The sequence below is a fragment of the Halichoeres trimaculatus genome, unplaced genomic scaffold, assembly GCF_033239565.1.
Source record: "Halichoeres trimaculatus isolate MK-OKI-2021-1 unplaced genomic scaffold, fHalTri1.1 fHalTri1_scaffold_9, whole genome shotgun sequence".
In the NCBI taxonomy this organism is placed as follows: domain Eukaryota; kingdom Metazoa; phylum Chordata; class Actinopteri; order Labriformes; family Labridae; genus Halichoeres; species Halichoeres trimaculatus.
In genome coordinates, this window is record NW_027437188.1 from 18,406,721 (window position 1) to 18,428,429 (window position 21,709).

The 21,709-nt window shown below is 40.6% G+C and overlaps 2 protein-coding genes across 4 annotated transcripts in view; both read right to left on the reverse strand.

Annotated features, from left to right (window-relative positions):
• Positions 1–845: 845 nt before the first annotated feature.
• On the reverse strand, positions 846–12,023 carry LOC141797851 (NACHT and WD repeat domain-containing protein 2). Its single transcript, XM_074679535.1, has 10 exons — positions 11,963–12,023; positions 11,754–11,842; positions 9,854–9,961; positions 8,585–8,776; positions 8,057–8,195; positions 7,696–7,835; positions 6,362–6,712; positions 6,162–6,263; positions 4,675–5,413; positions 846–3,976 (listed from the first exon to the last, which is right to left on the reverse strand). The coding sequence occupies exons 1-10, from the start codon at positions 12,021–12,023 to the stop codon at positions 846–848; spliced, it is 5,052 nt and encodes a 1,683-aa protein (XP_074535636.1).
• Positions 12,024–12,336: 313 nt separating this feature from the next.
• Positions 12,337–21,709, reverse strand: part of fchsd2 (FCH and double SH3 domains 2) — a 73,612-nt gene continuing 64,239 nt past the window's right edge. For 2 of the 3 annotated variants that reach the window (XM_074679943.1, XM_074679941.1), the window contains 7 exons: positions 20,309–20,443; positions 20,140–20,223; positions 19,819–19,996; positions 18,996–19,216; positions 17,535–17,748; positions 17,308–17,402; positions 12,337–15,805 (listed from right to left, as the gene is read on the reverse strand). In XM_074679943.1, the coding sequence (XP_074536044.1) occupies positions 15,713–15,805; positions 17,308–17,402; positions 17,535–17,748; positions 18,996–19,216; positions 19,819–19,996; positions 20,140–20,223; positions 20,309–20,443 (1,020 nt within the window). In that variant the 3' untranslated portion in view covers positions 12,337–15,712. The remainder of the gene's footprint in view (positions 15,806–17,307; positions 17,403–17,534; positions 17,749–18,995; positions 19,217–19,818; positions 19,997–20,139; positions 20,224–20,308; positions 20,444–21,709) is intronic. The other variant, XM_074679942.1, reaches the window with a different exon arrangement.

The following is a 21,709-nucleotide window of genomic DNA, read 5'->3' on the forward strand; positions in this document are numbered from 1 at the left end:
TGCTGCATTCAGGGGCCCTGGGAGATAATACTTCTACCGGCTACAGGTCCTCCCATCAACGCTTTATCACAGTTAATGTTGCCTTCGTGGACAATGGGAGATTTCACTATCGCTATATTAAGTGGTCACTGACCTACTCTGCAGGTGGATCAATTTATCTTTTTTTTTTGTGGTTTTAAAATACTCAGCATATTTTTTAATCTCAAAAAAAGAAAAGGAAAAAAGCTGGTTAAGTTTCGCTAAGTTTTGGAAATACTTCATCCATCAATGGCAAAATTCATCTCCAATAAAATGCAGAATAAAGCAGTCTAAATTACAAGCTTATTACAGTACATGGAAGTCTGCATGAAAATAGCAAAGATAAAGAAATAAGAGTTTTGACTTTTCAGTACATTTTGTTGTTTTAAGTTCAAGAAACTGCATGTTACACGTTTTAGTAATAATTAAGTTTCTTAAATCACGAATGATCATGGTCATACAAAATGTTTTCTTTGTTTAATAAAAAGAGCATGGATTTGTCAAAGTGTTAAACAGACCGTATATATTATTTACTGATATTTCTATCCCAAATGCAAACTTACTTCGTAGCAGGCTGAACAGATAGGATAGGTTTTGTTTTCACAGACCTGACACTCCTGTAAGTGCTGGCTGCAGTGTGCAATGAGGTGAAAGGTGTTGATATTGAAACCGAAAGGGCAGTTCAGTCTGGGCTTCTAATTTCTGAGAGACAAATAATAATTCCCACAGACAGAGTGAATAAAAAAAAGCGTAGTATTTTTATTGATGCAGAAAAAACAGATATAACATGTTTTAATGACATTTTCCCACTGACACCTATAACTATCCTAAGGCCATTTTATGTTTGGGGCATCTAAAGGTAACCAGCTGAATGGTGCTCTGTCAAAGGGACACTGCTTCACTGGACCTTTTACATTTTCTCTGCATCCAAATGGCTCCTCCCCATCTATCATGACATCAAAAATAGAGTAAACACCAACAGACCCATCCTCAAAGCCCACAAAAGCAAACTGTTGCTTACACACAGCCAAAAAGGAGGGACTCTTATGCAGAAACACACTTCCTATTCTTTCCCCATCTGCAAGGCGTACAACTGTGAGGACGGGCTTCACATGCAAAGAGCAGACACAGCTTTCGTCAAGGCTTCTGGGACAGGAAATGTAAGCAACATAGCTACCAGTTTCATCCAAACAGGCCTTGATGACTGGACCTTCAGCCTTGATGGAGCACAGCCTGACCTGAGATAGGTCCAAAAGGTTTAAAGCTTCATTTTCAGTGGAGAGCAGGGCGTAGCTCCCATCAAAGGACATTTGGAAGTCTTGTGGCTGACATTGTAATGTATGAGGCAGCTGAAAGTGGCTGCACACCGTCTCCTCTGCCACTTTCCAAGTGTATAGTGCTCCTGAGGCGACAATCACTAAGACAAAGTCTGGGTGTTGTGAAAGTGTTGAGAAGGCAACAACGTGCTCTGAGCTCATCACGCAGGAGAAACGCTTGCTGATCGAGCCAGTCCACAAACTGGCTGCTAACAAGTCTCCATGGCGAAGGCCAATGAGGAAAGTGTTTTCAGGTGACACCTGTGCTTCAGATAAGTACAGGTTTATACTGCACACAATGCTCCCATGTGACAGCTTCCAAACTCGGGACAAATACCTATCAGAAATACTCACACCAAGAAGACTGTTTGGTGTGATCAGGATGTCAGTCGCTCTGCTGCCTCTGATACGCAGGATGTTCTGACCGGTTTCTGTCTGCCAAATGTAGATTTCGCCCCCTGAGAGCGTCACAAGGTGGGTATCATCAGGAGAAAGGCACAGTTTTTGCACAGGACCATCATGGATGAAGTAGGCATGCGGAAGTTTTGTTTTGAACTTCCATCTCCACACCACTTCTGATCCATCAGTGGTGTAGAAACACTCCCTTGTTCCTTCAGCTGCAACTTTTTTGACTGCAAAACTCATTTTTGGGAGCGTACCTGCAGCTTCTATCATCGCAGAGTCCCACGCAGTGAGGCAGCAATCTTCAGCAACACAGAGGACATCTGAGGCCGTCCTGAGGAGGGAGTGGGGCTGCTTGTTTGTTTCTAAAGAGAGAACACAGTCCCCTGTGCTCACCCTCCACACCAAGACAAGAGGACAGTCCTCTAACAGAGCCAGGAAGAGGTGGCTGTCCTGGGAGAGCAAAGCCTGGGTGAAGGCTCTCCCCTGTGGAGCCAGAAACTGGTCCCACAGCTCCCAGTCACATGTGTCCCATAGTGTGACCTGGTGAGAGTGGCACACTAACAAAGTGTTGTGTCTGTCAGAGTAATCTGTATTGAGGATGTTATCAGATTCCCCTTCAGTAAGGATCTCTTTTATGAGCCGAGGTGGTTCAGATTTGGTAACCATTCCCCACAAAGTGACGTTTCCCGTCCTGTCAACACATGCCAGCTCCATCTTATTCTCACAGAGGATAATGGACACAACCGTGTTGTTGTGTGAGTTTGAACATGTACCAAGCAGATGACTGTGCTCCGTGTCAAATATGGACACTTTGCCTTCCTCCTGCCCACAGTAAACGTAAACGCCATCAGAGGAGCAAACCAAACAGGTCACACAGCCCTGACACTGGAGATGTGTTGAGGTGTCACTGGAAACATCAAACACACTCACAAAAGTCTCCTCTTCCCACCACATCAACAACTTCTTCTGAGTTGCAACAAACCCCTTGAGTTTCTGTGTTTTTCGTTGACCTGACTCTGTCGTCAAAGGGTCCTTGACTTGTAGAAAGACTTGAGGGCCTGTAACAGCCCACAAAAAAAGCTTGTTGCATGACGTGGGAAGAAGCACAAACTGGCCACTACTCTTCACTCCTGCAAAACTGACATCCTCCTGCTCAGACCGCAGTGATAGTTTGACCACCTCACACCCAGAGCCTTTCCAAACCCAAGCTGTGCCATCATCTGCGACTTCAACTACAACCCCACACTCTGCCCCCGCTGCTCCTGTAACAGAGACACCTTCGGTTTCGGCGTCATGCTTCAAACCCTGAACAGAGGGAACCGAGGTAGGAGCAGGGGAAAGAAGAACTCCTAGTCCACATCCTCTTTCCTTCCTGCCCTCTCTGATCTCTGTGACATAACGTTTAAGAGCAGGAAATTCCTCAAGATAAGGAACAAGGCTCGACTCCATCAGAGTGGGCAGCTGCAAGGGTGAGCTCTGCAGAAAACACGCACACAACTTTAAAACACTTGCTAGGATTGCTCTTTCTTTTAAAAAACAGAAGGATGCTTGCTCACTTTCCAACATGGCGACCAGGTCTCTCAGAAGCCCTGCTTGTATCATAGCCTGATGAAACCCTAAAGACAAAAGCAGTCCACTCTCTAACTCCTCCCATTTGTTGCTTTCCTGCAAGTGATGCGGCAGTTCTAAGACTTTCCTCAAGTTCACCTGACCAGAAGTGAAGATGAACGGTTGGCTGTTGTCCAGAGATGATCCTTTTTTGATGGTGTCAGTTTTCTGCTTGAAAGGAACTTGGTTGGAATTCCCATAAGACCACTGCCCACTAAAATAATCCACCATCACTGAATGAAGCTCTCTTTTCAGCTCAGGAGACCAAAGGTACTTCCTAGCAGCTACCAGCTTGAAATGTCTGCTCACCCAGAATAAAACCTTTGACCCCCCAACAGTCCGTCTTAAAAGAAACTCCTTCAAATCCAACAGAAGTCTCTCCACATCAATCTGCAGAGCTGGACCAGAGGAAAGACTTGATTGTTGCTGAAAATACACAGACTGCACAGCGTCATCACTGCACAGCAGATCAGCAAGCTCAGCCTCTGTGAGTCCAGTCCTGGAGAGGGTGAGGTAGGAGAGGGCACGGGCCACGATGGAGAGGCCGTGCTTCTCCTCAAGATGATCCAGCAGGGCAGAGATGGAGGAATGGACGCTGTCAGGGAGAGACGACTCAGTGACGTCTGAATCTAATCATGAAAGGAGAAAAGAGGGAGAGAAGTGAAGTGTAAATGTAAAAAACCTAAGGGATGAGTTTTGTGTTGTTCTGTTTTTGACCCAAAAAGACCTGGAGAAATAATGGATTGAAATATGTGCAAACATTTCTTATCTATTAATTTCATCCTAAATTTGCTCACCGGTTTTATTATCAAGAACCTTTCTGAAACAAATCTGCAAAAGAAAAACTTTTTTTTGTTTAGTCTTAGTGGGAATACTTAATATACTTAGTAATACAAAATCCCAATTTTTCACTTTTCTGACTTATAGTTTTTCCTTAACCTGAATTTATAACTTCACTTCTGATTACAGATTACTTCTTTAGGATTTTGTAATTTTTCTGCTCAAGAATTAACACTTGGTTATGAAGCTAATGTGTGTGTTATGTAACTATTTGTGTTGTGTAAATGTATTTTTTAAGTTAAGACACTTAATGGCCACAGGAACTTTTCCACAGTTCCATGACCTAAAGGAACCTTCCCCCTATTTTTATTAACTCAGCACTACAGGAACTTTGAACAATTTTCACTCCCCAAAAACCTCAGTTAGAGGAACATTTTATCATTTTGAGCTGCATTCCTAGTTTTGACTAAAACAAAAACACAGCACACCCCAGCCCATCCTTCAGAAAACCCTTGGTGCCTTTCCTCTGTTTTTGTTTTGCTCGTACCCGAGTGCCAGAGAGCGGTGTGTGCTTTCAGTAGTCGAGTGTAAAGCATCAGACAACAAGACGTCAGCGCCTGGTTCACCAACACTTGCTGCCCTGATGTCACCCTCCTCCCTGAGCTTCTCAGCAGCGATGCCAACATCTTCGAACACTCTTTCCTGTCCACTGGTCCCAGCTTCAAACACTCATATCCTGACTCCTCCTCACTATGCTCTGAAGTACATGAAGATGGACTTCTTTGTTGGCTTGGCCCCTGCAGGATTTGTGTTCTGCTGAAGGAGAAGATTAATTTGATGCTTGGAGGAGCTGGCATGGGGAGGCTTTTAATGATTTCAAGTACAAAGTTGTTTTCAACGCGATCCAGACCAACAAGGATAAGAATTAGTGGCTGTTCGGTTGAAGGCATGAGGGAGACGAGGGATAAGAAGCGTCCTTTAAGTTCAGACAGGCAAACATCAGGTGTAATGGTGTCATAAAGATCTAAGCATGCTGGTGTCCTAAGGTCCTGGTCACAGGCCTGTTCTTCTGTGGTGGATTCTTGATGAGGGCTCATGAAGTCAGTGTTTTGGTCCCACTTTGAATCCTTGGGGTCACTGTTTGGCTCCAAAGAAGTTCTGCTTTTATACTTAGCTGCAATCTGGTAACACAAGCTTGATAACAGGTGCTTTGGGGAGGGGCTGGTTGACAGGTTGCAAAAATAGGTAATCACCACAGGATCACTGTCTGGTAGCCAGGACTTCATCTGAGGAGGAGGAAGAAAAGAGAACATTTGTATTTATGGTGTTAAGACCAAATGTGGGAGACTCTCCTATCTTTTAAAGCTATTCAATTTAAGGTAAAAAGCTGCAACAACTGTGTAACTTTAACTTCTTGGTTTCAAGTCCTGTTAGAAAAATTAAACAGCTGAACTTCTTGACTAATTAGACTTTCCCAGAACCCAGGAGTACTTATCCAGACACCTTCATCTTTCATCACATATTCCAAAAATTTTACCTGGGGACGAGAAATTATCCTTATTTTAATAGAGGCCAGAACCACTGAATAATAGGTAGTTTACTTTAAGAACATAATTTGAACCAATGTTTCAAACAATTTCAAAGACACTTATTTTGTTTTGTTTTGTTATTTTGAATCAAGATTTGGAATGAAATAAAAATAATGTCTTTTCTTGCTAACTGTTAATTTTTATTTCTCTTCCTTTTATCATTTAAACACCTATTATATCATTAAGACATCATCACAAAGTGTTTTTTTTTCTTTTGCTGTACAACATTGAAAGCATATGTCAGTTAAAAGGATAAAATGTGTTGATGGAAAATGATGCTCACAGATGTACTGGACAAGATCAGGAGAGAAAAGCCTTCCTGTGTTGTCCAAAGGGACACCATTGTTATGACATCCAGAACATTTCTCACAAAAGCTTTTCTGTATCTATCATGTGTCAGTATATAAATGGGGGGTTAACATCAGTTAAAGGTTTATCCACTCACATTTTGAGCACAGTGTGCCAGCAGAACTGTCTTCCCTGTGCATGGTCCTCCTGTCACCACTAGTGGGCGTTGTGGTTTGCTCTCCTTCACATAGACTCTGACCTGCAACAGATCATTAGGAAACTCATGTGAGAGTGTAATTACAGGGAGAAAGAGATCAGAGAATATATATGTGACTGAGAAAACACCTCCATCCTGACCTTCTCTTCCTCCTGTCGGGTGATGTCATAAGAACGTGACATGATGTCACACAGCTCGTCCTGCTCAGCCTGCTCTCTGGCCCAAACATCCCTCTGCAGAAAGTCTTCACTAGTTTCTAAAACCTTCACCCTGTCAATCAACCCCAAGAGGTCAGCGTTCACCTGCTGGCACAGACACTCAGCATAGCCCCGCCTCCTGGCCGTAGTGTAACCATGCCGTCGATCGCACTCCGTGGCGGTGGTGTAAACTAGAAGCTGAGAGGAGCTGATGAGATCTGGGAGGAAGCTGTCACAAAGCTCTGATAGTAACTGTTGATCAGAGGGGGCTGGTCCAAGCTCCAGTGTAGGAGCCTGAATGCAAAAAAATAAATAGAAGAGTTTTTTTTTAACATAGCGTCTGTAGCTCCTTGATACATTTCAGATGATTCTTTTGACAAAAAAGCAACCTTTACTCATAAAAGATTAGATTAACAGATATTATGTAGGAGTAACAAACAGGTGTGAGATTGAACTGAGTCTTTGTGAGTGTCAACATAAACCTCATGTGTCAGGAATGATCATCAAAGTGAAATAAAGGTTAAGAGATTATTTCATTTCTACTTCTTAAAAAAAAAGTTAAAGGTTTTGTTGTACCTGAGTTAAAATTTTGATGTAATTTGTGCTTCGACTAAATGTTTCAGGTATAATATAACATAATGAATAATTTAGGTTTTAAGTAAGTTGAACATGCCCGCTATGTAAAAAGAAAATAAACTATTTGTTTAGATGAGTAAGTGCCTCTATATTGAACATTGAAAAAACATGTATAAAATTGCGGCGCAGACTTACTCATACAACACGCTATCATTTACCTTAATGTCTCAATAATCAAATCTACTTCAACATTGAATATTTGATTATGTAAAAGGAGTTATCTTACTGTTTGTGTTTTTAACTTCAAAAGTAACTTAAAAAATAGGCCTTTGCTAAATTCTTAAGACAAAGTCACAAAAGAAGTACAGAAAAAATGTTATATGCTTCACAAAAATACAAAAATACAAAAAAAATAAAAATAAAAATATGGCAGCCTGTAACATAGTTTAAACAGTCTGCTTCTAAAAAGTTAAATACCCAATCACAGTATTTGATTTTGAGTGTCTTATGTGATGTTTAAGCTCTCCCCAGACAATCTTCTGGACAGGCCTTTGCCTCCAAGATCAAGGACTTTAAGACTTCTACATTTCAGAACCATGTTTCATGCTTTCTTGTTCTGACAGTGTGCAGACGTTTAAATGTTTGAAATTAAAACCAACAAAAACAAACATGCTCATGAGGAAAAGACAATTGCCACTCACCTCCAACTGCAGTGCATTTTTTGACCTCGTCAGCCTCTGACCTTTTGCATTGATGACCCTGTGGATGTAAACCAGACAGCGTCTGATGATGTCACCATCAGGACGGTTCTCCAGAGCAAATCTCAGATCTGAATCCAGCGCTGTTGAGGAGCAGAAAAGCCATTTTATTATTGCCCGTCATGCACTTTATTTTTGTACCATTTTGTATGTGTTTATCATGTACATCTTGTGTTGTTGCTGTGAACCAAATTGCCCTTCAAGGGACATTTAATAAAACGACTATGACTATGTGACACTTAGTTTTAATTACTAACACAGAGCGACAGACAGAGAGACAAACAGATAGGAGTGTGTTTTTCACCTGATCTGTAGTAGCTTCGGGCTTTCTCTGGGGTCATGAGACTGTTTTCCACACACAGACTCACAGTGGTCTGAATCACCTTTTTTAGTTCTTCTTTTGCCTTCGTCTCAGTCTCTTCTTGCTCTTGAAGCTCTGCCTGCTGAGTTAAAGAGGGCTGTTTTATGTCTCTAAAAAAAATAAACATCACTTTCAAAGCTGAAATTTCCTGAGTACTGGTATAGTGGCATACACAGGACTAATGCAGAGAGAACAGAGAGATAGTTTTTAAAGCATGATAAACACAGGATTACATTGTGTAAACAACATAAAAACATACTGCTAAATTCCTTTAATCATTTTGTAAGAAAAATAAAGAGGCCTCGAAAACCTCTTACCCATTGACACTAATCAGATGGTTTGTCTCAGAAAGGGAACTAATTATCACTTACTCTCACACTTACTTCCTATCTGTTTAAGAAGAATCTCCTGTTATTTATGAGGAAAGTAAATGAATACGTCAAAGTGTTTCCTGAGCTCCAGAGTGATCACCTGAGGGCAGCAGGTGTGTGCAGGTCTCAGGCAGTATGAAGGGGGGATGCTGTTCTCATCCCTCTGGTACACCCTCTCCAGCTCCTGGGTGCTGACACCTGCCTGCTGGCCCTCCTGTAGCAGCAAATGGAACTCTGACACCTCCACCTGGCTGGGCAGACTGGCTGTGCCATACTGGTGTCCTATTAGACCCTGAAGCACCACCAAGTGGACACAGAGGGAATAGCAGAATGTTAAATATTTACCTCCGCCAAGGAGGTTATGTTTTGGGGAGAGTTTGTCCGTCTCTCTGTTTGTTAGTTAGCTAGTTTGTTTGTTTGTCTGTTTGTTTGTTTGTCTGTTTGTTTGTCTGCCTGTGAACAACATAACTCAAAAAAATAATGAGCGGATCTTGATGAAATTTTCAGGAAATGTTCAAAATGGGATAAGGAAGAAGTCTGGATCCAGGATTTTTTTAAAGGATTCGTTTTCATTTTGAGACAGGGATGTTTTCACTACCACGTTAAATGGTTGGGTTGCTTTGCAAAAAAATACAAGACAAGGTAACAATAATTTCTAACAGATGTAAAAGTACCAGATCCTGGCAATATTGTGGAAACAAAGATCCAGAATATGAGCTATTTACTGGGTCATCATAATTTTCAGCAGACAGTCAGCTGAAAGGGAGTATAACATTAAAGTAGGACTTAAGTGTTGTGTGACAATCACAATGTGCTTGGCAGAGGTCTGTGCTCTCTGAGTGCTTTGCTAGTTTTTATTGTAGCAATGAAAATTATACTTAAATTTATGTTTACATTTATACAAGACGGATAGAGGACACCTTTTATTTTCTTTTTGGAAATGGTTAGATTCTAAAAACGATTAGGTGTATTGCCTGATTATGTGTGGCATACTGAAAAGTAATCTGAGTATAAAGTATTTTTAATATAAGTTTAACTTGAACATATGAGTAAACTTGTGAACTTATACATATGTGTAACTCTCTGCTGGTTGACTCAGCTAGGTTGTAGTTTGGTGATTGAACCAGAAACTACACATTGCCAAATTGCCCAAAAACTGTCTTTAAGCTTCTCTTTAAGCAAGACTGAATAGATTTGAGAAGGTTAAGTTTGATGGAATTTCAATTAATAGTGTGTGTGATTGATAGTCTTAAGTGCCGACCACTAGTTTAACTATGATATAATGACATATCATCAAATATTGGAAAATTGGGTAAGGTGCAGCAACACTCATAACTAATGGTTTAATAAGTTTGTGTGATTTATTTACCAGAAGAAAAGGTCCTGCTGAGGTTTCTCTGCACTCCTTAATCAGCTCCTGTCTTGTTTTTTCATCTGGCCAACGACTGGGATCACTGGACTCAAAGGGGTCAATCACCTTCAGACAGACACACACATTCAATACTTAATGAATAACAAAAACAATACTTCCTAAAGGAGTGATGGTTGATGACTGGTTTTTGAAAAAGCATAATTGTCTGCTGGTGGCCTGGTGAAATGTGCTGTTCTGCTTTCCTTTTAATCAAACATTGCTAAAAGAGGTGATGGCACAATGACCCTGAGGCCACAACAAACACACTGATGGGCTGCTCAGAGTGTCATGTTGCAGCTGCTCATCCTCTTTACAGTCAGATCTAATTTAGAGCAGCTGAGTTGAATTGAAAGCACATTCACAAACGCTGCCTGAGGGGAAAGTGTTTAAAGATACAAAGCACACCAACACACCCACCTGATTAACAAACTGTTTTACCTGGAGGCAACTGAATGAGACGCCTATCGTTGACCACGGCTGACATTGTGCAGCTCAACACATGCTGCTCAAATCAGCCTGTTTTAGAGCTAAAATAGTCTGTCATTTCAAATAAACTAAAGATTAGTTTATGATCACATTTGTGGATCAGTAGAAGTCTGCTGATTAGAGAAAGCAGCCTGTGATAGCACCAGCAGCTTCCATTGTATTAAATATTTTAACAAGTAGAAAAATGTGAACAGTGTCAAGAAATAACTTTTAGATAGAAGTTGAAATGAAGGAGAAAGCTTGGTTTCGCCCCACCATCAACAATTGTCGCTGAAGTGTAACACTGTCATTTTCTACTCACAATAAAAAAAACTCAATGTTACTAATGCAACTTTTCCCACTTATATGCTAGTAGATAACTTAAACAAAATTTTGGTTTATAAAAACTAGTTTCCAAGTGGTTCCTGTCACATGACATCATCTGCTTCCTGCTCCTTCCTGTGGAAAACATGGTGGATGCAAATCATCCTGGAAAGAGCCAATTTTCATAAATTTCTTATGATTTTCCCCAAAACGTATTTATAATAACTTAATCATTCAAATCTTTAGAGTAACCCTCCACCAAAGAATTGTACCTGGGATAAACATTTTTCTGTTCATGGGCTTATTTCTGTGAGTGGCGACAAAAGTTGCCGGTAGGCACACAGCTAGTCAAAAACTAAAGGAAAAAACTGCCTGCAGCATTGCTCATAACGTTCTTATTAGGTGCAATTTTCTTGACACACGAGTACTAATCATAGCCAATGCCCACAACTACCACCCCCCACTCCCACACACTCACACACACACCACCTTTTTAAAAATCAATCATGACTATATTATTATTTTTTTTATAACTTGATTAGTATCATAATTAGTATCATTTCTATATGATTATTAGGTGACCTAGTGGCAAGCCATGTGACCACCAGCAACAATTGTTGCCAGTTATCAAAATCCTATTTTTCTCAAAACAAAGTACAAAATGGAAAAAAATGAATACATACATGATTCAGGGGGACTGAACTGAGAAAGCTATAAGCCTTACAACTTTGAAAAAAAATGGGCCTAAATGGGTTAACTATTAGGAGAACTTACTTTGGCAGCAGATGAGTTAAGAGGAAGAAAACACAAAAGTAGCAGAAAATATCTAATTTCACACTGAACTAGTCACAGACTTCAAATGAACAGCATTTGTTCATATAACCAGGTACTTTTGACAACTATGACCAAAGATGTGTTGTTTTTAGTACCATGTGAGTTGTGCATGCCTTCACCTCAGCCAGCTTTTATATACAGTGTTAAAATGGATAAGAGTCTATTAAGAACACACAAACATGAAGTTGTTATTTTGTTTTTAAAATGGTTAGTGTAGAATAAAGTCATCACTCACCCTGAGATCCAGACCCTGTGTGTGTCTGCAGTGCTCTCGAAGTTTGGGGAATACATTCTCTCTCAGAGCTCTGCGCTCCAACACGCTATCTGTGGAGCACAAATACAAACATCTGTTTAAAAAAAGGCTGTAAGAAAGGTTATGTATGATTTTAATACATCAAATTTCAAAATGTTTGGCTGGTGCATCACAATGAACCATCACACTACCTTCTGGGTTGGAGCACAGGTAGAGTTTTATACAGGATGAGCTGCAGGTGGTCCAGTCCATTTCTCTTCAGCCTAAAGCACTTTTGATAAAGAGCTAATGCTGCTGACCCATGTTCTGCTGTTGTGCCCCTTCCCCTCCGTCTGCTGCACTCAGGAAACTCCAGCCTCCAGTGTTTACTGAGCGTGTTATCATGATCACACCCACCACTGGTGACATGAGCTTCTGTCCAATAAGCATGCAAATCCTCAATTATAAAAGACATGCAATCAGATACAGGAGAGCAGGACATGGAGTGCAAACAGTCATGCAAACAACTTTTCAATATTTTTTATTAATTAACATTTGTACACAATAAATACAAACTTTGTTTATTGTACAGCCAATAATAATATGCAGAAAGACTTTTGCACCTATTTTCATTATTGTCACCATTGCAACAGTCTATGAAGAGAAAGAGAGAAGGCCAGTCGTTCCAACCATACTGTTAGCTGCAGCAGCCGTGCAGCTGCTCCGAATGGGGGAAATCATATAATACATAAAAAAGGCCAAAACAAAATAAGTGAACACTGTAGCTGGCCAAACAGACTGTTAAAGATGTATTCGTGTTTAAAGAGGCAACGGGCAGAAAAAAAAAAAAAAGAGGAGCAAAGATTTCAATCTAAAACTGACATGAGCTCCAGCATGATTCATTTTGCTAGATGTGGATAATGCAGAAAAAGTTTTCCAATTTCTAGCATCTTTTCTCTTAATCTTCACCTACACCAGCAAAATCAAACAGTATCAACTCTGACCAGTCTTTAAGTTTCCTTTCTTAATATGACACTAATACTATTCAGTTTGTTGAACTTATCAGTCCTCACGCTGTGTTGACTGGTAGTACTGGAAAAATAACACAGATTGAACGTTTTGATCAGCTCAGATCCTTTTTGCATGTCGCAGTCTGGGATGATAATGTAAGAACACTTTATTCTGAAAGGCATTCAGAGTCAATGCTGAGAGAAATCAAACTGAAGTGTAATAAATAAAGTTAGTGAGGAAGTGCGGCAAATCTTAAGCATCAAACACAGATCTGTTTGAACAACTTGACATCAAACTGCTTTCTCTCCAAGTCTTCATTCACAACATCCCCTACTATTAGCAGGGTTCCTTTTTTTAGTAGCTGTTTTTATAAGTTAAGAACACCAAATTACAGTCCACTGTTAACTCTTCATCTCTTTGCAAGAGTGAAGAGGAGTAAAAAAAGAAATCAGTCACACCGAAAAAAAAAAAAAAGGATCCACCACAGAATGAAAAGAGAAACCCTGAGTTCTGTATTGAACTACAGTGATTCATCAGAGTCTTTTCTACTCATTCTGACGCTGTGTTAAGGTAGTGCTACTCTCAAGGGGAGGTACAAATAAATAAAAGTGCTACGCTGCCCTTTAGGCAAGGAGTTTTAAAGGCTTGAAGGGTATTTGGGGGGGATTTGTTTACTTTGAGTGAAAAAAAAAACACAAAAGGAATTGTACTTAGCATATTTGAATGTCATTTGCTTGTTCTGTCCATTGAGCATGATGCATAAATCTCGTTTGTTTTTTTAAAACCACCTTAAATCTGAGTGGAAATGTAAGACACAAGGATAACAAAGGTTTGTATAAAACTGGAGAATGTGAAGTTGTAAATTGTTTATCTTCTGTATCACAAACTCATGTGTTTGGCTTTTAATACAGTAGAGAAGAGGTGAGGTGATGTAATTGAGGATAAATGTTATAGTGGCAAATAGCAGTGTGAGAGGAGATATGATTTGTAGGGATGAAAGCTAAACAGTTCACTCTGTGATTAATAAAACTTCCAGACCTCAAATATGCTCCACATCTGTTTTATCTCTAATAAATCTTTTCTTTGTCACCACTTAGTGACTACCAGCAAGTTCACCGTCTTTAATAGCATCCACAGGCCTCTTCCCAAACAAACCAGTGAAGGTCAAAGAATGAAAGGGACTCATATCAATGCATGTGTAATATAATGTAGCTGTATGTGTGTATATGATAGCCACCAATTCACACTGACTGCCAACGGACAGAACAGACATTAGAGAAAAGAGGGAGAGAGAGAAAAAGAGGGGAGGACATTTGAAGAAGAAAAGAGCAGAAATGAGGATCCAGCCTGTTTTCTCTCTTGTTCTCGTATCTTCTCATCCCCTCTCCTCTTTCATCTCCTTCACACTGTATTTACACTGCCCTTTCAGTAAAGGATGATAAAACTTCCACTACACATCAGACGTTTTTCCATTCAGCAGTTAGTCTATATGAAACGCTGTGCATAACATTCCTATGACAACAGTAATGTACTGTACTATTACACATTTAATACGCATGATGATAAGGACTATATATGGCGAGGGTAGGCCAGGGCGGGCTCTGCGTCCACACACAACCCAGTGTCTCTGTCCTTTTACTTTACCCATAACTGCACTTGAAAGCGTGACGTTTGGCAAGTTTTGCACTTCTTCACTCTCATTTAGCTTACTTATGATAGTCCGGACTTCTGGATTTAGCTACGGGTACGAGTTAAGACAGAAATACAAGAATCAACTTTCACCGACAGTTTGCTCATTTCCTTTAGGTTACTTTTAGGATTTCCCATGTCCCACACTTGAATGGACTGTAAACTCACAAACTGGTAAGCTTACCTGAAAACTCTGTTAGCTAAACGTACAAAGCCGTAAACTTTGTTGCTAGCTGTAGCAACTGCCACAGACCGTAGTTTACTTTTGCCGTGAAACCACACCAGCAAAGATGCTCCGTTTCATTTTCAAGCTGTAGTTGTGCATTGTTTTGAAACCTTAGTTCCTCCTGTTCCTGTTGTACCTCAGAAAAATTAGCTTTAAAGCTAATAACAAGGCTATATAAAGGATTACAGGTGTGTCTTTACACCATCACAAACTTGAATGCTTCTTAATAGTTATGAATGTGTGATCTGCTGTATTTTTCCTTGAAGTTACCTCAGTTTTGAATTCTGGCTAGCTAACCTTGTTAGCTTTTACTAAGCTATCTAAGATGGGAGGTTCTCATGGTGTCCAGTGGTCAGTGTTTGTCAAATAAGACAATTAATAAATATTTGCAGCTCTGTAATTGTAACAATCCGTATCATATTTCTGACTTATCTCGTATTCAGTAGCTATATTTAGACAGTGTGGGTTTCCATAATGCTGCTGGGGTTTATTAATATGCTAAGAGATAGTGAAATTTCTAAAACACAGCTCAGTGATCCCCTTGTTGAAAATAAGATTAACAGAGTAAAAAACTAAAAGAGCTCAAAAGTAAGCCTGAGAAGGTAAAAGAAAACTTGCCAAACCCATCATTACTTTTCTTCACACAGCTCCTCGCAAACATTCTTCCTCCTCTTCAGTGTGCTCGGGCTTGCTGCCCGATGAGGTGAAGTTTTTAAGGCAAGAATGGAAGGACAGGAGAGGGCGGAGAGGGATGTGGGGGCAGCTACTGCTGCACTTCATTAGGAAGCTAATATGGAGATTATCTAATTGGATACTCTCTTTGTTCTTTCTCTGGTCTCTTCCTCAACTTGAGGATGAGAGAAGATGTGGAGAGGCTGGCGGCATGGGACGAGGTTCAGCTCAGATTATTTCACGTCTCTTTTTTTGGCTGACTTCAGTTCAGAGCAGTTCAGTTCCCCAGCCTGTAGGATTCATATGTCTGTCATCTGTTTTCATTTTTTATATCTTTGACACCGCCTGCCAGCTTGGCTGTCTGTCACACCAGTGTGATCTCCACCTCCTCTGTTTTTTCACTCTTCTCCTGCTGTCGGCGGGGGTGTTGTTTGGGTGGAGGAGGAGCTGCTCGCACCTGCAGTGTTGAAAAAAATAATAATTGAGAGTTTTTAGGCACAAAGAGAAAGTAAGAGAACTATTGTTCAGGCAATCACAGAAATGTCCTACTTTTTCTGACTGACAGCAGAGTGATGCAGTACACATTTCACCAACAGGGCGACACATTAAGACCATAAATCTTATTATGTAAAAGTAAAATAAAAAAATCCTATTTGAGGATTTCTTTAAAATGAATACTATATCTAAATGAAAATCACGATTGGGTCTCATGAGTCACAGACAGTCTAATTCAATACCTCTATGACATTTACCATGAAGCAAACTACTGGTGTTACTAATGATGAACTGTTTGGTCTGTAAAATGTAAGATGTTTATGCATTTATCAAAAACAGATTTATCTTTTTTGTTTAGCCATCTGTTCAAAATACAAGAACAGTGTCAGTGCACCATCATATATAGCTAAAAAGTAATTCATAGATATTTTGATATTTCAAAAGTCAATAATGTAGCAATTGCTGGTCTTACATATACAGATTTACTTATTAATGCATTATCAAATAACTATAACCAACTCTTATTATGTTACCCTCTTTTCCAAGTTTAGAGCAACCAATGTTTATCGGACAACTTGATTAGTAAATCTTAAAATCATACATAAAATAAAAAACAAATTTAGAATTATCAAATCATATAATCATAGAATATTTAAGACTAGATGTACGAAGTGATTATAGGACATTTTTGTCCACCAAACCTTTGTAAATGAGTCAAAAAAGTTGATATCTTAGTCTCAAGCAATCAAAAAGATTTAATGCAAACTGCAAAGCAAATAATGTCTCTGTGCCCCAGTGTTGTTTGAATACAGCTAAATGAGCCATTATGCATTAATATCAGGCCTACGTAGACTCTTTTACATGCTAATGAGCATCGCTGTGAAAATGTCTAATTAACAAACACCAAAACAGCCACAGGCAGAGTGGAGGTTTTATCCCCTGCTTAGACTGTAACTTAGAGTCACAATGGTTACTGCACTGCATTATTTACACCTCTAGGTGACTCAAAAACAACAGACGGAATTATTTCTTTAACAATATATTATGAGGAGTTAAATCAGCCTGAGGCTGTCTGCGGCTTAATCCCAACACTTTAAGACAGGCCTCTACACACAGTGAAACATTATTACTAATATATTTAATCTAAGGGACCTCTGGCCTGTACTATGAGGTGGGATCGACACATCAGGGGTCTCGGGATCCGTGCACTAACGTCAACAGGATCTTCTAAGACTTAGCAGACCATTTTCCAAGAGATCTTGTGTTTTTACATTCCCTGATCTCTTATCCAGAACTTAACCTGCTCACATCTGTCATGTGACACAAATGCAGCCTTACAGTAGTTGATGCCCATTTTCTTTTACTTTAAGAAGATATTCATTTTCAGTGAATCCTTCCCTCTGAGGAGAAGGGCATAGATGAGAAACACACAACACAATGTTTTAATTTGACTTTTATACTGACAGGTCGCAGTTTGCTTGGGCCTCCTTCAGGGGTGAATCTCAGAGGCTGACTCTGAGGAAATCCTGGAGACACCGGACTCCTGCCAGAGCTTTGAGCTACAGAAAGAGGGAGAGAAAGGAAAGAGAAAGAGTAAGGGGAGATTTCTTTAAACTCACAGTAAAAAGCCACACTGACCTCCTCTCACTTACTGAATCACACTTCAACTTTCTGTGTGTGTGCACACGCACATGTCTTACTGTGGGTGGGAGGCGGTCCCTTGTGTGATGATGATGATGATGATGCAGGCTGTGGTGGCTTGTGCTCCCCATTGAGTGCGGTGGAGGGTGAGCGTGGGAGAGGAGGTGGGGTGGAGGTCTCTGGGCTGGTGAAAGGGCTGATGGGAGGTTGGTCGTAGAGTGGAAGAGGTGGCAGGGAAGATGGCAACTTCAGAGAAGGAGAAATCTAAACAAGGAGAGAGAGAAATAGATCACACAGCTAATCAAACAAAACACACATCAAAGTGACTGTTGTCGAAGAGACTCAGAAAAACAGTGATGAATTTTTTGGCCAATAGGAAGCAGGGTAAGAGCTATGACACAAATTATTAATGAGATTGGTTGAATAAGTTGCCTATATACTGGTGCTGTAAAGTGATTAAAAAATGTGATCTAGTTAATCACATGTCTATCACACATTTCCACTGGGCTTGGTAAAGTCTATGATAGAATCTATTTTATTTTGGGTAGTGCTATCAAAAGATTAAAATCCAAGAAAGAAGCCAATATTTTTGCACCATTAAAAGTTAATGTCAACAAAAACTTTGTGCGTCTTGATAGAGTAGAACAATGAATCTCCAGAGGCAACTTGCAAAACCTTTGTAAAAACGGTGTCCTCCCAGATAATGGGTCTTCAGTTTGTTGCAATCCACTTGGCAATTGTGTCAAGTTGTCTGAGGTAGACTTACTGAGACCCCGACGTTCCATGAGGTTGGTTTGTTTTAAGCTGGGTGACACATTAGCCAAAGTACTAGCAGAAAAAGAGTGTGCACATTACTTTATGTGGATCAAATATTCTGCCTTTTTTTTGCACAGAAATTTACTTGGAAAAAACTGCTCAAAATGTGTTGCCAGTGACATTTCAGGGATTTTGAGTCATTCTGTGCAGCAGATGATGAGAGGGAATGTATCTGCTCAAGGTGTGACCTGAGAAAGCACAGAGCTGGCAGCAACCAGGAGGATACATACTTTTTAACCAAACTTCCCCTTTAAAGACGTTAAGAGTTGTTGTGGTGAGTGTTATGTCTACAGGCATGTAGGAAGGGAGAGGCTGTATCCTTCCTGTTACTGTGCCACTAATAAGGCAGCACTCTGTGCCAAAGATAAGACCTCTTACTGTGATTGCTGTGCGGGGTTTTATCAGAGCCCTGCAGGAATGCAGCAGTTCTGATCTCCTGTTGGTGAACTCTGCCCTGCTGATAGATCTACTGTAAAGCCAGGAAGGGTGGGTGTTCAGGGGGTGGTGGCACAGCAGACTAGACTCTATCCTCTGTGTTTGTGCCCAGAGGAAGGACTGATAAGTTTCCTGCTCATCATGAGTGATGCACTAACAGTGGGATTATAACTCCAGTTTAATTCTGCTTTTCTGAGATTTTCCCCCAGCGTTAAGTGTTTCTTGAAATTGCTTAGTATGTGACCCCCATCTCTTTGTACCTGTATGTCAACCGCCCCTCCTACGCTGGTTTCCCCATTCTCTGTGAAATCTTCCACCAGCACTGAGGGGAAGACGCCCACCCGTCCGTTGAGCTCCCCCTCCCAGAAGCCGTCATCTGTCTGAGTGTCTCGGTTCAGCAGGCGAATCACCGCTCCCTCTGCAAAAGAGAGTTCCTCGTCCGCCTGGCCCTCATAATCGTAGAGTGCACGGACGTACATGGCTGCAGAGCGGGAAGAGACAGAGAAAGCAATAAGAGATGCATGGAGGGAATAATTATTCTCTGGGAGCTGTTGCGCCTGTCTTCCTGGCCCTCATTGTCATAAAAAGAATGATGTGCGCCGCTGGAGAGAAGGAGATACAGAGAAGACAGAACCTGTGATAATAACTGGGTGCCCTGTGAGCCTAATCTCAGCGTTCGGGTTGAGCAGACACATATCATTAGACAGAAAAGAAGAAAGAGGAATGAAGTCAGGTTAGGAAGGAGGAATGAAACTTCAGCAAAGATGTAACAGTTCAGGCTTTTGCAACAGGTTCTCTAACTGATATAGCTACTTTGCTTCTGTTTCTCTTTTAACTTGAATCCAGAAAGGCAGAAAATCAACACCTTATTTCAACACCCATCTTTCTGAAATAATCACTGAGGATCTCCAGCGGAGCAGCGAAGAGAAAAATCTTTTAATCAGAGGCACAAATAACCTCATTAAGTAAAGGAAGGAAAAAACTCATTTACTTGGTGCATGTGGAACTAGCTTGTTTTACCCAAACTCAGTTTAATCATTTCAGGGAAGAATTTCCCACTTGCCTGGTTTACTGCATACTCACCGGTGGTGTCCCCATTGACACAATTGGAGTGCAGCTCTGGCTCAGTGGAGTTAGACGAGGTGTGTGATCGAGCATCGAGTGTGGCCAGAGACTGGAGCATGCTCAGCAGACTGTTGGAGGTTGGGAACTGCAGGTATTTCTCTGGGACATATCCCACGTGACCGGTCTTATTGCGAGCCTGAAAACACACAAGAATACACACTTTTAGGTGCAGCTGCTATGGTGGAGTGACACCAAAATCTGCAAACACACACAGCAATTTTGACAAACCAATGTGTGACTGAAAAAGTAAATAATGGACATGTGAGTGCATTTGTGTACCTTAACCCAGTCTTCCATGTCCCCATCTTCAATGACCTCCAGCATCTCCTTCTCATCAATAGTTAGCTCATCCGGCTGAGAGGCCTGAGGTGAGACATAGCAGCGGTATGAGAGGCAGCAGTTTTTCTTTGCAGAAGTGTTAATGTGTGTTTGCACATTGGTAAAATACCTTGTAAGAGTACAGGACTTTGCAGGTAAGCGGGTAGTTTCGAAGGGTTCCCGAAGGACTGGAGCTGCTGTCGTCGAATACCTCCATGTTCTCCTCACACTCCTCGCCTTCCTCACGCTCCAAGTCCACTGTGCCCTTTAACACACAAACACAGTCAGGTCAAGTCAACACATTTGGTAGCTTTCGCTTCTAAAGCACCAGAGTGAAAAAGAACCGCTCCATGATTCAGTTTGAAAAAACAACAAAAAGTTGTCCAAGGAGGAATAATTTCTAATACATTCAGTCATATAATGAGAAAATAATTATTCCTTTTCTCTTTGTCCAAAAAATCTCACATGGATTTGTTCACTAGCTAATCCAAAGTGCTTACTTTTTCTTGCTGCCTCAATTTCTCTCTCTAGCTCAGTGAAGGTGCCACACTATTTGAAGTCAGGTGTAAAGGACTAAAGTTTCATCTGACCCAGCAGCCCCTCCCTCTTTTGTTCCATTAGAATTTCACTGGCTTATATGAGGGTCATGTGAGCAAGAGATGGCAGAAAGATCCATCACACCAAGCAAGCTGAGCTGACCATAACAATACTGTGAGTGTGAGTGTGTGTGTGTGTGTGTGTGTGAGTGTGTGTGCCTGTGCATGTTTTAAGCCATTGTGTTTAGTCATCAGATTTCTGTTGACACAGTAAACTCGACACCAGCGTGGAACAAAACAAGAGTGTTTTGTATGAGGTGATATCAGACAGGTTGGTTGGCCTTCTCTAAGGTGAAAAAAAACAGGTGTGGTCCCAAAGCGGTATTCTGCAAAATGATTAAACTCTTTCAAATCTTTTCTCTTTTACAAGAACAGGTCAATATTTGCATTTTTCTTGATTTCATCTAAAACTCCAACTTTTTTTCTGATCATCAGTGTTAAAGAAGTATATATACAGTAAGTCTGATGCCTGCTATCTGTAAGCATGTTATCATACGTTAACTTGCAATACATACAATGTACATCTGAGACTGACAATAAGTTAGAGATCAACATGCAGTTTATCTTTAAATCTCATGTCTATAAGCGATTTACTTAAAGCAGTGGTCCCCAAACTATGGCCCGGGGGCTGGATACGGCCTGCCTTCACATTTTGCCCGGCCCCCTGAACAATACCAGAGGAGCATTATGATTTTTTTTCTGTCTGGCTACATAATCGCTTTAAAAAAAAAAATCCTGTTATACAACCATACTGGTAGTGAAATGTGTTGTGCTGGTAGGTGTTGTATCACTTAGTTTGGTTTCTTAGCCTGCTTGCTTTCTGGTTTTCACAGTGAAGTTAATGAGAGAGAGCTGCAAACAGTGGTATCGACAAGAAAGTTAAAATTTCATGGTCTTTTTTCTGTGAAAAACCAGGAAAGGATTATTTGGTCATT